At 42.4% G+C, this 15,778-nt stretch overlaps 1 protein-coding gene across 1 annotated transcript in view; it reads right to left on the bottom strand.

Moving 5' to 3' along the window:
• Nucleotides 1-157, bottom strand: part of MAL2 (mal, T-cell differentiation protein 2) — a 10,929-nt gene extending 10,772 nt beyond the window's left edge. The window contains 1 exon segment of the mRNA XM_009881031.1: nucleotides 120-157. Coding sequence (XP_009879333.1) covers nucleotides 120-157 — 38 coding nt within the window.
• Nucleotides 158-15,778: the final 15,621 nt, after the last annotated feature.

The following is a 15,778-nucleotide window of genomic DNA, read 5'->3' as shown; positions in this document are numbered from 1 at the left end:
ACGGCAGCGGGGCGGGCGGGGGGGCCCGGCTCCTCCGAGGGGCCGTGCTGTGGCCGGCCGGTGGCTTTGGGCTTCCCCGGGAGCGCTGAGAGCGCTGGGGTGCAGCGCGACTGCTTCACCGCTCCTGAGTCGGAGCCAGCCGGGCGTACTTCTTCATGCCGGTTTGCAAAAGGTTGTTATTTACCTTCTCGTTACAGGTATTTGAGGCTTGAAAATCACAAGGTTGCAGCTTTTTTTTTTTTTAGGTTGCCCACTCCAAATACTGAAAACATTTAATGTGTGTCTTCTTCAATCTGACTCAACCATCCACAACTACTTAAAAGTAATAGGAACCATTTGTCTGCTGTAAAAGTTTGGGGTAGATGAGGGTCTGGAAAGGTACGTGTTCATCAGACCACTTACAATGCATTTTCTCATGCTGCTTGGTATAAATACCTTCCCCGGATGAAGGATGTGGCATCATCCAGCATTTTTTTTTATTTCTCCGCGTGTGGCTTAGGATGGGGCATCCTGTCGCTGGGATGACTAAGCACTGTTTCAGCTTGTGTCATCCCATGCAGTGTTTCTGAGTGTTTATCCTCAACAATTTTAAAGATTACATTTTAAGAAGGTTTTCATGCAAGCGTATGCAGCTGCTCCTGAGGCTGAACCAGCTAGGGCGTTAACACTGTATTCCTTTATTTTTAGATGCATGATGTCTCTCAGTTTTGCTTTTGTGATGACAAGAAACACCTCAGCCTGAGATGCCTGTCATCACCACCCCAATCCTAGCTCTAGGTGGGGAGCAGTTGGCTCCTCTAAAAACAATACATCCCTGCTTCCAGCATACCTCATACATAAATAGGCTTGGGACACTTTTAAAATGCAGTAATAGCTGCTTAGATTTTAAATCATGGCTGCTCAAGGAGGAAGAAGCAACGGTTTGTGTTCTTTCTTGTGCTCTCTCCTCATCCCTACACCCCTTGTAGCTGGATGCGCTCTTAAGAAGTAGGAGGTGTGGGATTGAATCCCCATTAGGCTAAGGACAGCACTGAGCCTGGTATCCCCTCTTTTCTGAGTGCTTTACCCCACTGGTTATCAGATAAGATGGATACCTCATATTCCTCTAGACCTATTTTAAAAGTGAACTTTGTGTCCCATCCATTTGTCTTCAGGGAAGGGTTCCAGGCTCCGTAGGCGCATGCCTACAGGTCCAGACTGGGCGTGTTTTGGAAGGGAATGGGATTCAGACTTGTGCCTAAGTGATCAAGTGTAGGCGGTTCATTCTTGGGGTTGCATTCTGGAGTCCGTATGTCCAATTAACTTCACAGTCTGGCCCAAAATCTGTTGAGGCTGCCCTGCAGAGGGAGAAATCTGAGTGGGTGGAAAGCTGGGTTGATCAGTTTATGATTCGGAACAAGAAATGTGATTATCCTTATCTGATACAGAGGAAGTACAAATAACACTTGGTCATAAACATTTCCAGTTTTATATCCAGCCACGCAATTAATCTGTGTGAACTCCAGCAGCAGTGGATTTTACTGATGATTACATACCATGTGCAGTCATTTTTTCTTGCTTGTAAATACCATTCCTTTTAATGTGTACGTTCCTTTTAACACTGATTTTCTTTAATTTTAGGAGGTTTTCACAGTAAAGTCTATGTTTCACTGTTGGATGTATGTCTACACAAATAGCCTTAAAGCAGGTTTATGGCAATACTTCTGCCTAAATCCTAATCATTTAAAGAAAGTAGGTGTTTAAATTATTTTTACTGGTAGGATTCACTTCAATGCCATGTGGGATTCTTCATATACTGTTCGAATCTTTAAAAATCTGGATTCTTTAAGAGATTAGTATCAGGGTTGCATTTTTTTGTTTCCATGGCAAAAGTACATGTTTGTGTTGGACTGCTTTTTAATGGCATTTTTATGTAAATAATTGCATCTTGGCATGTTAGAGGGTAAACTAATGATGCTGCTTCAAGTCCACCAGAGTCAACAAGTACACAGAAGTATATTGATTCACTGTACATAGGAAGGTCTGTCTGTACAACCAAAAGGACTAAAAACATCTCTTAAATAACTGTTACATAAAGTTCAAACTTTACTCGTGTTCTTATGCTTACAGCACCCTAACATAGAGTTTGCATTGTCACAGAACTGCAAAAGCAGTTGCTATCATTTTTAGATGACAAAAATTATTGATGATTCAGATTCCAAATATGGTGATGTAATGTGCATATCTTTAATATATATCGAAATTAAAATATCTGGTTCTGAATGTTGTAATTTTCCCCTTCCCCCAAGTGACCTAAGTCACTTTTTCTAAGCAATTAGAAAAATACATTAAATTATGAAAATCTGTAGTCAGCTATTAACCATCACATAGAAGCTTTAGGGATTAGAAGAGATAAATTAATATTTTGAAAAAACATAGATATACATCATGCTGGATATGAAAACTGATTATATGCCTGTCCTACGTAGCAAGATTCAGACTACCTTTTGTGATGTATGGAATGGTACTTCTGGAAGAGATGAATATTTTTAAGGGTACTGGAGTAACAAGTGAAAGTAATGTCAGTGTAAGAATTCATGGTCCCTGACACCTCATCTGAGTGTGTTAACAGAAGCACCTCTGGAAGCAGATGTAACTCTGCTAATCTCATGTCTTGTGTTGCAGCGTGCACAAGGGTGGTCTGCCAAAATGACCAAAGGGGTGAAAAGTTTAAAAACAATGAATGACAGTAACCCTATTCTCTACCCATGTGGCTCTGTTTACTCAGAGGCAGATCTGCACAGACAGATGTCCCTAAGCAAGAGCAGAGCTGAGCATGGTTCTTCTGATAGTATCAGGATCTGCTTCTTTTTTCCAGTTACTTTCTTGATCTGGGGGAATTTGCCCCCAAGAGCCCTATGTGTTTCTTTTAGATTTGCAAAGCTGTTCTTTCTTAAGAAAGAACACAGACTCTCTTAATCCTGTCGTTAGTTATATATCAAAAATAGAAAGTATGAAGGTGATTATATAAAACACAGACTGTTTTGTTTATGGATTAATTAATTTAACATGCTCCTGGAAATTGCATACAGGATTCTAATGTCATACTGGTACAATCTCAGGAGTCATTCTTCTTTAGGCAGTGAAATTAAATAGGCATAAAACTGATTTGCATAAGATGAATGATAAGGAAACGCTTTAACGTCATTTGTATAGTGTATTTACTCAGTGGTAACAGGATTTTAGTGTCATGGTTGGACCAGAGCATATTATGAATTAGTGTGCAAATACCACCACACTGTTGAGGTTTCTTGGGAAGCAGCATGACAATTTTTATTTTAACAGGCAGGGCCAGGCTTTTGATTGCATGCTGCCCCTTTTTGCATCATCAAACTAAGGGGAAAATAACTGATGAAATCACTCGCTTGATCCAGTTAAACTGAGCTTGGGATGCCTGCCAGAAAGCCGAGATGAAGATAAATGTGCCACCTGTTTGGTCCACCAGTCCCAGGGATGGCCGGTTACCAAATCAGTCCCCAGAGTAGCTTAAAGCGGTCTCAGAGCTGCTCTAAGGAGTGATTTCTGGCTGGCGTGTTATCCTGTGGTGGTACTCTGGATGTGGCTTCTTCCCGCAGAAGTGTCTTCTATGCCGAGAGCTGTGAGAGGAAAGGTGTTGACCTGGCTACTGTGGCTCTCCATGGTCTCAGGGTGCCTTTTAAAGTAGGGAATCCTTAGCTGGCTGGTTAAGGGAGCTTGAGGGTCCTTTCACGCAGGCACCATGCTGCTGAGAGGCTGGCATCGAGCCAGAGACCCTCCTTGGCGGAGTAGGCTGGCATTGCTGAAAACAGAACAAGGTCTCTGACCTTTTCCAATGGCATGGTTTCCGTGTTCCTAAGGATGCCAGCACTTCATTTGTTTGACTTGGTGGCACTGCAGTTCTCTAGCAGTATAGCAGTCTGTATAATGTGCAGTCAATGGGCCAATTCTCCTTTCATTTACACTAAGAAATTCCTCTTAACACGTGTGAAGGTGCAGCAAAGGTAAAAATGCAAAATCTTGTCATAGCAGAGGTGAGGATCTTGAATTCACAGGGTGCAGGAGGCTGGGTGGATAGGGAGGAACATGACAGAGCAGAGCAAGTCACCAAGTGGGAAAATGTTGCAAGAAGTCAATGTGCTGCTCTTGGCATAGGTGAGCTGGCAGGAAAAATAGGTTACATGGATCATTCCCAGCAGGGAACCTGAAAGGCTCAGAAGTACAGACTGGAGCATAACATTCTTGTAGATGAGGGATGAGTAAGTGGCACTGGTTGTTTAAGACAAAATTGCACAGAGAAACGGGTAGATGGACTGCACAGCAGCAATACTTGCTGTTTTTTCTGCCCTGTCCCCGTCCTTCTCCATGGTGTAAGAGAGGGAACAGTTCACCTGATTGCAGAGGAACCCGAATTCAGCAGCACAGGCAGGAGGATGCGCTGCCTAAGTGCTGACAAGGCAGGATGCAGGACAGCACTGTGCCATTAATATTGCTGGTAGCATGGGGCTCTTCTCACTTTGTCATCAGTCAGGGCTTGATGTACGAATCTTTAATCATAACGCATTGGCCTCTTATCTCTTGCTGGTCAGGAGTATGTATATAGTGTTTTGATGAACTATCAGTGCTGACAGGGAGTCACTTTTTTCCTCAGTTGCAGTTTGTTTGCTTTTTTGGGGACTGTTTGTTTTATCGAGCGAATTCCTGGCTAAAAATCCAATAGAAGGCAAAGGATAATTAGGCGAAAGACAGTGATGGCTTCATTTTGTGATGAATGAATTTAGGAAGGAGAAACAGGGAGACAAATTAAAATATGCTTGTATACAAATGCTCTGTTATGTTTTGAAATAGCATAAAACCACTGTTGCAAACGAAGCGAGCCTATAGATTTCAAAGCACTCTGAGTTGTAAATTCAGTTGTAAATAGAAAGGATTTATCTTAGTGTTAGAATGTATACATATAATTAGGCCTTATCTGATGACTGTTAGTAGGATGGTAAAGAGCTATTTGAATTTAAGTACAGGCCTCATTAAGTGAATCATAAGTAAGCTCTGTATATTTTAAGTTCGTTTCAGTTTGCTTACAATAGCAGGGTCTTATTCTACTGGCATCTGTTGCTACTTACAGTAACTACTGAAGTTAGAAAGCTGAGAGGGAGCTTTTCAGCAGCTGAATCCCTGGCAGGGCAGACCTGTAATCCTTTTACTGACTCTGCTTTATCTTGAAACTGTCTTTGACCCCAGCCTCTGAGAATCCTATGCCTCTGGTGTTTATGAACTTTCTCGTGGTAGTTCAAGCTGCACATAAAGCGGTGTAACTGAGCTGCTGCCAAATGAAGTGATCCTGTTCCCCCAGCCATGGTTTCCCTCTGCCTCCTTCACATCAGAGCTAGTGAAAGTGAGGGTACGGAGTGGGTCAGACCAAGGAAAAACTGTTCCTTTTTTCTCTTTGATTTATTAGGCTTGTGCTGAAATTAATTAATTTTCAGTGCTAACAGATCAGTTTAAAAATAAACACAAAACTTATGAGCCAGATACACTGCCATGTTCTCTCTTCTTTATGGAATGTACAGTACATGGACTTTGTTTCTTTTTTAAGATGATAGATGGAAAACAATTATTATGATTTTTCTTTTAGATAGAAATGCTGACATAGCCTCTAGAAGCCTTCACATGGTCTGAGCCATGCTTCTGCACCTGTAGACACCATGTGCTGCTGTGGCCATATTAAGTAAAGGGAAAAATCAGATCATAATGGTGATCTGTTTATACTGAAAGAATATTGATTTCTTTATGAAATTAAAATTGTTTATAAAGAGGTGTTTGAATGTTCTGATGTACAGGCGGTTTTAGGGAAACAAGTATCTGGAATGTATTTTATTGAGCCAAGTTTACAGTGTTTTACATCCTGGCAGACTCCAAGGGTCTCAGTAGAGATGAATGGGTCATAATATATCAGCATTTTTCTCATTTTTTGTTACTTAGAGCAAGCACAAATACATGTTCTGTAACCTTGAACTTTAAATTATGAGCTTGCCTGTCTTCCGCAATGATAAACTCCCACAGGGCACACAGATGTTTGCAGGAGCTGGATGCCCCTTACAGAACACGAACCGTGTTTCTAATGCACAATTTTCTGATGTCAGATTGAGAAATGCTGCCCACTGATGTGGTTACATCCTCTGAAAATCAGCCCTGATACTGATGGCAAGTTCCCAATCGTAACGATTTCTGATTCACCAAGTGCTGAAGCAACATCAGAAGTTAGTATAACATGTGAGAACAATGTCTTTATTTCAAAAAACCACGAGTTTGGAAAAATCTGTTGTTACTCCCACCTGCATAAGAGATTCCCATTCTGGGGGAGAAGCTGGAGGTATCTCAGCTGCAAATACAATGAACTGACAAATATTTATAAACAGGGAGTTACTGTGAATATATTTCTTCAGGCCTATCTCAACTACTCAATTCCTACTGAACCCAGGCTCGGGTTCTTTCACAATGTTTTGGTAAGTAAAAGCATTTGATCCAGTAGGTTTTGATTCATAGGAAAGCAAACAGGCTTGAGGTTTTTTTCCTTTCTTTCATAAATCCTAAACCATTTAAACTGCATTTCTGTTAGCCTGGTGTCCATCGAGAAGAAATATTACATACAGTATGTATGCAATTTCTGTATAGAAAACAATCTGTGGTTCTACTAGCATCCTTTAACTTACAAATCATTAAGGAAGGTGAAGTGGTTTGTGCTGTCCTCACGCTGAGGCACACTCTGCTAAGATGTGGTTTAGACTATGAAAAATAAGTTAAAGACCAACTATCTCTCACTTTCTCTTTGTTTTTCAATGTCACAACCACAGAATTTACTCTCGCGCATAATGTTAATATTTTAATTCAGTTACAGCTGTTAATAGTTTGTTGTGTTCATTAGTGTCTGAACTTTGTGCTTTGTTTCCTGACATCTTTCCACTTCTTCATGCTCCTCCTAAGTAGTGAGTGTTTTCATCTTCTACAGTAATTAACTCCTCACAGTGGACTTGCACATCGTTCTCAGAGATGCTGGATGAGGGGAGGGAAAGGGATGATGAATTAGCTACGAGGAAAATTTTGTAGTTCATTTACAAGGCAGTAATTAAAAAATAAAACCAAACAAACTTAAAACAGCAGCCTCCCTGCACCTTTAAACAAACTTATTCTTCTACTCTAGAATCTGATTTGGGATGGGACCTTACATTCGTATATCTTTCTGAGTGTTTACAGTATGTAGCAGTGCATTTCAAATACTTGCCTTGCCATTTTCTGCCTACCGGTAATTTTGTGGAGCTATTTAACTAGCTTAAATTTTAATCCACAGGTATTTGGAAGAAGGATGAATCAGTGGTCAAAAAACACAGCTTGTTAATTTTACATAATAGCAAAAGAATAAATAGGTCAGTATTCTGTGCATTATTTTACTAATAGGATAGTCTAATTGCTGTGTAGTTAGTGTTTATATGGCACTTTGAAGATGTAATTTGTTGTACAAGACTAATGTTGTGTTCATACATTTCTACGTGTAGCTATACTCTGAAAGAAATAATTAAGCTTGCTTGAAGTCCTTTTGGGTTTCTGATGCACGATGAAAGAAACCAAGGTGGGATTCAGCTGACCAAGTGTATCTCTGAGTTACCTGGCTAGACCCCCCACTACAAACAGGAAAGAAATAGCCACCTTTGTGGAACAATTTGTTTGGTACTAAAGTAGGTATCTGAAAATAGATTATATGAATCATTTGTGTCTGCTTCTCGACTGCAAAGGAAGTTTATGGTGGCTGGGCCTGGTGTGGACATCTACCTTGCAGGTAACTAAAGACAGGCAAGAGAAATTCCTGGACCAAATTAGTTCAGTGTTTTCTGCAGTGATTTGGAAGTAAATATAAGGGCTGCTTAAAATGAGTCAAACAACAGTCTGGGCTCGTTGATTGAAGGGACCGACTCAATGTAAATTGAAGAGATTGTGTATGCCATATATGTATATACTTGGTTCCAAGTATGTTTGACGTAGTGAATGAAAAATGTTGTCACACTCTTTTTCTTTGCCCTCCAAGTCTGTGTTTTTCTTTCTTTCAAAGCGTAGCAGGGGAAGTTCCTAGAGCAAACCTATACAGGCTGGAAGCTGTATCAGCCTGCCCTAGCTTCCTTCCAGAGACTTCTGAGCTTTTCAGCCGGTCAGTAGTGCGGGTGATATCTCTGAAGCTGAGTCACAGTCTCACATGGTCTGTGGTAAGGTAAGCACAAAGCAATATAACACCTTCCTTCCTTCTTGGATCTATGGCAGACACAAAACTCTCTCCAGCCTCCTCCACACTAAACTGATTGACTTCTGCCAAGTGTCCTTCCAGTCCCACAGCAGCAGTTGTTCAGGGGATCAGTGGCATCCACATTTAGCCACATTTTGGGTGCCCCATACTGAATGGCATACTTTACCTCAGAACTAAACAACCTCTTTTCTTCCAGGGACATCTTTGCATGTCCCACTCTGGCTATTTTCTAGAAAAATCTTAATTTTCAGGTTTTTGCTGTCCTTATTAGCAAAAAAATGAAAACATGTTTCTCAGTGTAGGGTTGTGTTGTGCTCCTGCAAGGCTTTCTCCAGCTCCTTCCCCCAAAATTGGTCTTCCAGATGCACCAATGCAGGGCTGTGCTTCTGAAAGGCTCTCTTCAACCTTTTCCTCTCCTCTACTTTCCTTTTTTTGCTGACCAGTACAAGCAGCTCGCCCTCATTTCCAGCTTTTCTAGTAAGCCTCAGCTGCATTGGAATAGGAACTAGCTAATACCCTTCTCCATGCACAGAGAAAATGACTGGTCCGCAATGACCAAAAGGGTATAAATATATGGACTGATGGTAGAATATGCAGTGTGACATCTCTGAGTTACGAATCATATCTTTGTGTGTTGGGAGGAACTACAGCCTGAATCCTCAGAAGTTAATGAGTTATATGTAATTAGAACAACTGAGGAGGATAAGCAAGGATACCTCTTTATTCTATAACCTTCCCTCCTCTGCTTCCCAAACTCTTATGGCTACTTGGATAGTTTTGATGTAAAGTTGTTCTCCTGCTATTATTATTATCGTCATCATCATCATCATCATCATCATCATCATCATCTTATTTTCTCTTTTATAAGAGCCTTTTAGTGGCATGGCATGCATGGTCTCTACCATCTGTCACATGCTGTCCTGTCCAGGAGAAAACAGTGCAGTGCAGTCATATTCATTCCTTGCTTAAACCTTAATGGGTCCACTGGTATGTGCCTATACTGGAAAATGTTTGTATCTGAGAAAGTAGGAATGGAAAATGTGTGCCTTTCACAAGGAAAGGCTTGTGATTGTCCTTGATTTTGCAGAAAATGTATTTCTACTTCTTCAGGTTCTGAGAAAGCTCTCCCTCTTGCGTGTGTGAACTTGCAGAAAGCTCTGGGGTTCCTGAGCTATTGAACTGAAATTTCTTTTTGGAACAAATGACAACCTTTTAGATTTCCTCTGACAAGCTTTAAAGCATTTCCAAGACCTAGAAACTGGCTCACAGTGGGAAGTAAATTCCTCAGTTCACATGCTAGGCATCCGCCAACTCTGTATTCACATTTTTCTGCACAGTTTTACTTAATCTTCTACTGACTGACTGATCATCATTGTTGCTCCTTCCAACCTCCACATGTTAGAGTGCCCCATGTGCTCAGGGAATGTTGTGGGGCAATTGATATAAAGACTTCTATTGTATGAAGTTGGGAAAATTAGCATCTCTTGCTAGACAATTCACTACTGAGAGGTTGATAAGGTAGCAGAGGCTTGAAACATCTAGTAAAGGGAAAAATGAACTGGGGATTCATGACTGAAATCTATTTCCAAAAAAGACGTTACTTATATTTGTTGTACTCTTAAGGATTGAACTATGTCTGAAACAGTAAGAGCAAAGTAATAATTGGCATCTGACTACTTTTAAAAAAAGCACGTAAGCAAAGACAAATGCAGGTCGTATCTGGATGGAGAGGGAAGATGTGTACTGAAATTGCATCGTATGAGAAGGTCATGACTCTGCAGATGTGCCCATGCTGTACTGCATCATACCACCGAGGAGCTACAGTGCCTTTAGTGCCCCAACATTTGTAGATTTGCACTTGATTAGGCACAGGAATTCCATGGAATTTAAGCATAGGTATAGCACTGAAGATGTTAAGGGTCTTAGGGATTCAGAACTCAGAAACACATACAATCACACACGCTTCCCAGCCAGGGCGATTTTTGTGTAGTTTGTGACTGCTTCAGTAGGCTGCTATTGCTGTCTGCAAAACAGGGCGATGCAAGTTCCCGGACCCACCCACTTAATGAAAATGAAGCGAAACTTTTCCTCCCTGTGTTGAAATATCCGCATGGAGAAACCTTTCCATGCGGGGAGCGGGTGGGGCCCGGGGCTGCAGCCGGGCGCGCTGCACGCAGCAGGTAGGCAGAGAATTCTGACATTCGCTGTTCTCCCTTACCACGTAAGCATAAAGGCTGCCCAGATTAAGCTATTGCTTTGGTCTTGCTCGTTCTTTCTTACACATGTTGAGTAGGTTGCGTATGACTTTAATAAATCAGAAAAGAGAGAGGAAAAAAGAAATGGCAATTTGTGGCTTTTGTACCTGGGCAAACGTATTAAAGCAAGACATTCTAGAGCAATGCTTTCCAAATAACCGTAAGTTACCTCTCTCTGTGACACATTTACTATTTTTGTCATCATACACAGTGTCAAATTATGTTTCTTAATAACCATTTCAGCCAGTTGAACTACAACTACAATTTAAGACTGTATGTGAAACTAAATATATTCTTGTGGCTGTGGTCAAGAATGTGGCACTCCATTGCTCTAGGTGCTAATTTTATTGTTTTTTAAGTGATTGAATAGATTAAATGCAGTGAAAGAAGTAGATCCGCTTAATGCCTGTGTGAGATTGTTTGAAATGTTTGAGGAAAATATGTTTACCATGAGTATCTCTGTTATGTGCATCCTAGACCTGGGGAGAGCAGGAGTTAATCCTTGCACTGAGTGAGGTGACAATCTTCAGAATATAGGAGATCATAAAATCCTGGCTCGCCAAGATCAGGAAGAACACTGAAGAGCAGGAAGAACACTGAAGTATTTTTGCTATGACAAAGCAAGATCTTAGGCAGCTGTCTTATGTTCACTGTACATCTACAAACAGATTTATCCGTTGACTGGTGTGGCTAAACAGGGAGGTTGGTGGAGCTGTAATGCAGAAAGGCAGTGTAGAGGAGATGGGAGCAGGGACAGACCGCAGTGGAAGAATTTAGAAACACTGAGTATGTAGAGGTAGCCTCAGGAAATCCAAAGCTTAAATGCACTTGAGATTTGCATGGGAAGCACAACAATCATTGAGAGCAGCCCTGCTGAGAAGGACTTGAGGGTACTGATGGATGAAAAGCTGGACGTGAGCTGACAATGTGCGCTCACATCTCAGAAAGCCAACCACATCCTGGGCTACATCAAAAGAAGCATGGCCAGCAGGTCGAGGGAGGTGATTCTGCCCCTCTGCTCTGCTCTGGTGAGACCCCACCTGGAGTACTGGGTCCAGCTCTGGAGTCCTCAGCATAGGAAAGACATGGACCTGTTGGAGCAAGTCCAGAGGAGGCCACAAAAATGATCAGAGGTCTGGAGCACCTCTCCTATGAGGACAGGCTGAGCGAGTTGGGGTTGTTCAGCCTGGAGACGAGAAGGCTCCATGGGTACCTTACTGCAGCTTTTCAGTACTTAAAGGGGGCTTGTAAGAAAGATGGGGACAGACTTTTTAGCAGGGCCCGTAGTGATAGGACAAGGTGTAATGGTTTTAAATTAAAAGAGGGTAGATTCAGACTAGGTATAAGGAGGAATTTTTTTTACGATGAGGGTGGTGAAATACTGGAATAGGTTCCTCAGAGAGGTGGTAGATGCCCCATCCCTGGAAATGTTAATGGTCAGGTTGGACAGTGCTCTGAGCAACCTGATCTAGTTGAAGATGTCCCTGCTCATTGTAGGGGGGCTGGACTAGATGACAATCCCTTCCAACCCAGACTATTCTATGATTCTATGAACAAGAAGAACTTCCGCTGCTATGCTAGTGTAAAAAGGCTGAGCAAGGAAAGCACATAACCATTGCTGAATGGAGGTGAGGTATTCAATGGTTTCTTTGCGCTCTTTACCAACAAGCTATCCCATTCCTGTGTGCTTAGGGTAAGGGTTCAAAGAGAACTACCAGCAGTAGCTGAGGTTTGAGTCAAGAGTTACTTGAGAGAGTCTGACTGGAAAGCTCCATGGGTTCAGACAGACCACATCCAAGGTGCTGAGAGAACTGGTTGATGTCTCTCCAAGGCCACTCTGTCACCTTTGAAACTTTATGGAGATCATGGAAGGTTCCTAATGACTGGAAATAGGTAAATATTGCAGCCTTCAAAAAAGCCAAAGAGGCAATCTAGGGAACTATAAGCCTATCAGCATCGCTTTGGTTCTCATGGAACTTAATGGAGTGAATCTTCTTGGAGCACATTTCTGGGCATAGGAAGAAGGAGGTGATTGGAAACAATCAGCATGCATCTACCAAGGGTAAATCATGCTTGACCAGGCTGATTGTGTTCTATGATAAAATGACTGGGTTTATGGATGAGGGAAGAGCAGTGGATGTCATTTACCTCAACTTTAGCAAGGCTTTTGACACTGTCTCCAACAACGTTCTTGCATCTAAGTTAGGATTTTATAGTCTGGATGGGTAAAAATTGGTTGGATGGTTGGGCTTTGCGGGGAGTAGTTAATGAGTTGTTCTCTACCCAGAGGACAAGTAGAGTGCTACAGGGGTTTATATACTAGGACTGTCCTGTTCAACTTCTTTACCAATTACCTGGAAGAGGTGATGAAGTGCACTTCCATCAAGTTTGCAGATGACACCAAATTGGAGGGAACAGTGAATACGCTGGTGGGCAGGGCTGCTGTACAGAGTGACCTAGGCAGGCTGGAGGAATGGACCTACAGGAACCTTATGAAATTCAGCAAGGACAAACACAAAGTTTCCTTTGTCTTGCACCAATGCAGCCCTTGCACCAATACAGTCTGGTGCTGACTGGCTTTACTGAGAAGGCTCTGTCCTGGCAGACAGCACCCTGCCCGTGTGTCTGGAGTGTGCCCTGGCAGCGAAGGCAGCTAACAGCATCCTGACTGGACCACAGCCAGGAGCTAGAGTGAAGGGATTATCCTCCCGCCCAGCACATGTTGGACCTTTTGAGCCCCCCAGTACAGGAAAGGCATTGAAAAATTGGACCCACGTTCAGACGAGGGCTCCCAAGATGATTTGAGCCAGAGCCATGTGAGGAGGAGCTAAGGGAACCCAATTTGTTCAGCCTGGAGAAGAGGTAGACCTCATTGCAGCCTGCCAGGACCCATGAGGGGTTCTTCAAGAAGATGAAGCCAGGCTCTTCACAGTGCTGATAGGTGGGTGGGCAAGAAACAGCGGGTATAAATTGAAAGAAGAAAAGTTCAGACTGGAAAGAATGAAAACAAAAACATGGGAAAAACATAATATTAGGATTGGGTAAAATGGTTTAGGTGCTGAGCTATAACAGACCATAAATCCTGAACAGTCAGACACAATTTCCTGTGCTCCTGGCTCCATCCATTTCATGTAGAAACCAAAGGTACTTTACCCACCACAGTGAATTTTCATTGGCTAGCAGTGAAACCTGTGATATAGCCCAAGTTCTTAATTATAATATGAATATTTTTTTTCTGTAAAACACAGCTATAATATTTGAGTTAGTGCAGGCTTAAGCTTCTGTCTGCATGGCATGGTGTGGAGTGGTATGGACCTACGTGCCAGGTTTCCTGTGTGGGATAGCCTCTTTTATTTGGCTTGGCCTGTGAGTTAGGCTTCTTGGCAAAATTTTTTAACTAGGACCCAGTGCTGCAGGAAGGGGTTGCATGAATACCTGGTCTCACTTATGCCTGGCTAGGTTGAACATCTGTGCTGTGCTTCTCTCCTGTCCCTCTTCAGTAGTTAGCAAAGGAACAGCCACCCCAGGTCTGCTTGTTCCAACTGGTATAGCCTTGCCCAATGTTACGTGAATAAATAGTGGGTAAAAGGGTTGGTTTTGTTTATTTTTTTCTGTTTAAGAAAGGATGAAGCTGGTGTGGTCGGAGAGGTTGAGGATGGAGGAAACAGGCAGCTCTCACCTTTCTGTTGCAGAAACCCAACACAAGTTCCTTGCTTGCTTCCCTCAGACATGCAGCCAGAGACTGTAATAGTCATTCCTTCCCATAAGGAGAGGATGCTCCTTCCCATATGGGGAGCTTAGAACTCACAGTCTCCTAAAAGACACCAGAGTTTCAATTTAAACATGTATTCCTTGATTTTCTACGTGAAGGAGAGTGTCCGGTCCAATTGCAGGCAGAGCTTGGTCCCGTAGCAAAGTATTGCTCCTCTTCCATCTTCTCCTAGCTCTGAGTTTCCTTCTAAAGAACATGAAAATGGCCTGTTTGTGATGATTGTAGTATTAAGGACACCTTTGGATTTTGTCAGCCAGTGGTCTCTGTATGGCCAGAAGGTTCCAGAACTTGGCCCCCCAGTCTGGCAAACATATTTTGGTGAGTTTTTGGGTCAGAAGTAAAGATGAGGGATGGAGAGGGAATCAGTGTGATTGTGCCTACCCACAGGGATGTTGCTATGTTGCTTCTGTAGGACTGGTAAGAACTGACCTACTGTGAGTGAGGGTAGCAGCCCTGGGCCTGAACTTCTAAGGGACTTTACTTTTTCTCAAGAAACTTTGCCTTGATTTAATCATTAATTCTTTATCATTAACCATTAATGATTCTAAAACCAGAGTGTTTAGCTTAATGAATTTATTACTATAGATCCCCAAAAGCATAAATCTGCTTAATTTTGAGGAATATCAATTCCCATGAAGGGAACAATTCAGGGTGAGTTATGTTGTGCTAAGTGAACCTGTTTGCCCAAATACTCTCATAGCATAGTAGGGGAGCGACGAAAAGAAATATGGTCCCACCCCTTCATTCATGGGTCTGAATAGTTCCCTGGAGGGTGTGGAGCAACACGGATAATTTACTGCTGGTAGCAACAAGTGGTTTTCTGGAGGAACAAGTAGCAGAGAAACTGGATTACAACAGTGGTTCTGAGTCACAGAGTCTCCTGGGATACTCCTGCATTGGTCATTGCTCAGAGATGAGCTTGGAGTCAAACTAGCAACCAGCTAAATTGTTTGGAGGATTTTCCTGTTGAGGGTGAGGTTGAGGAAGTATGACTGGTGTCTAGTTGCCATTACAGTGCTGTACACAGCAATAGAGGGAGACTTTGAACTGACCCTCTGTGTTTCTAGCTGATAGCATGTCCAGCTCTTCAGATACCCAGAAGAAGACTATGCGAAACCGGTGCTCAGAGTGACCTGCAGGGTACATTGCTGCACTGCGCCTGGTGTCTAGCATCCTCCTTAGCCTCAAGATATCACTCCTTCAATTTTAGTGTCAAATGGAAAAGAAAATCTGTAGACCTTCACTGCAGGAGCCCTACAGTTTCGCCTGACATCTGCTGCGAGAAAGGGTGAACCATGACTAAGAGCAGGCTCACTTACAAGGGCAAATGATGCTGTGTCTGAAGAAAAGAGCTCCGTCAGTATTATCAAAGATAGGAAAATGTGATCCATTGTGCACATACTGCCATGGAGATCCGAGTAGCTGGGCACTGACAGCAAAACC

This window comes from Charadrius vociferus, unplaced genomic scaffold (assembly GCF_000708025.1).
Source record: "Charadrius vociferus isolate BGI_N301 unplaced genomic scaffold, ASM70802v2 scaffold2, whole genome shotgun sequence".
NCBI lineage: Eukaryota > Metazoa > Chordata > Aves > Charadriiformes > Charadriidae > Charadrius > Charadrius vociferus.
Note: the sequence above shows the minus strand (reverse complement) of the source record. Positions and strands in the feature narration are given on the sequence as shown.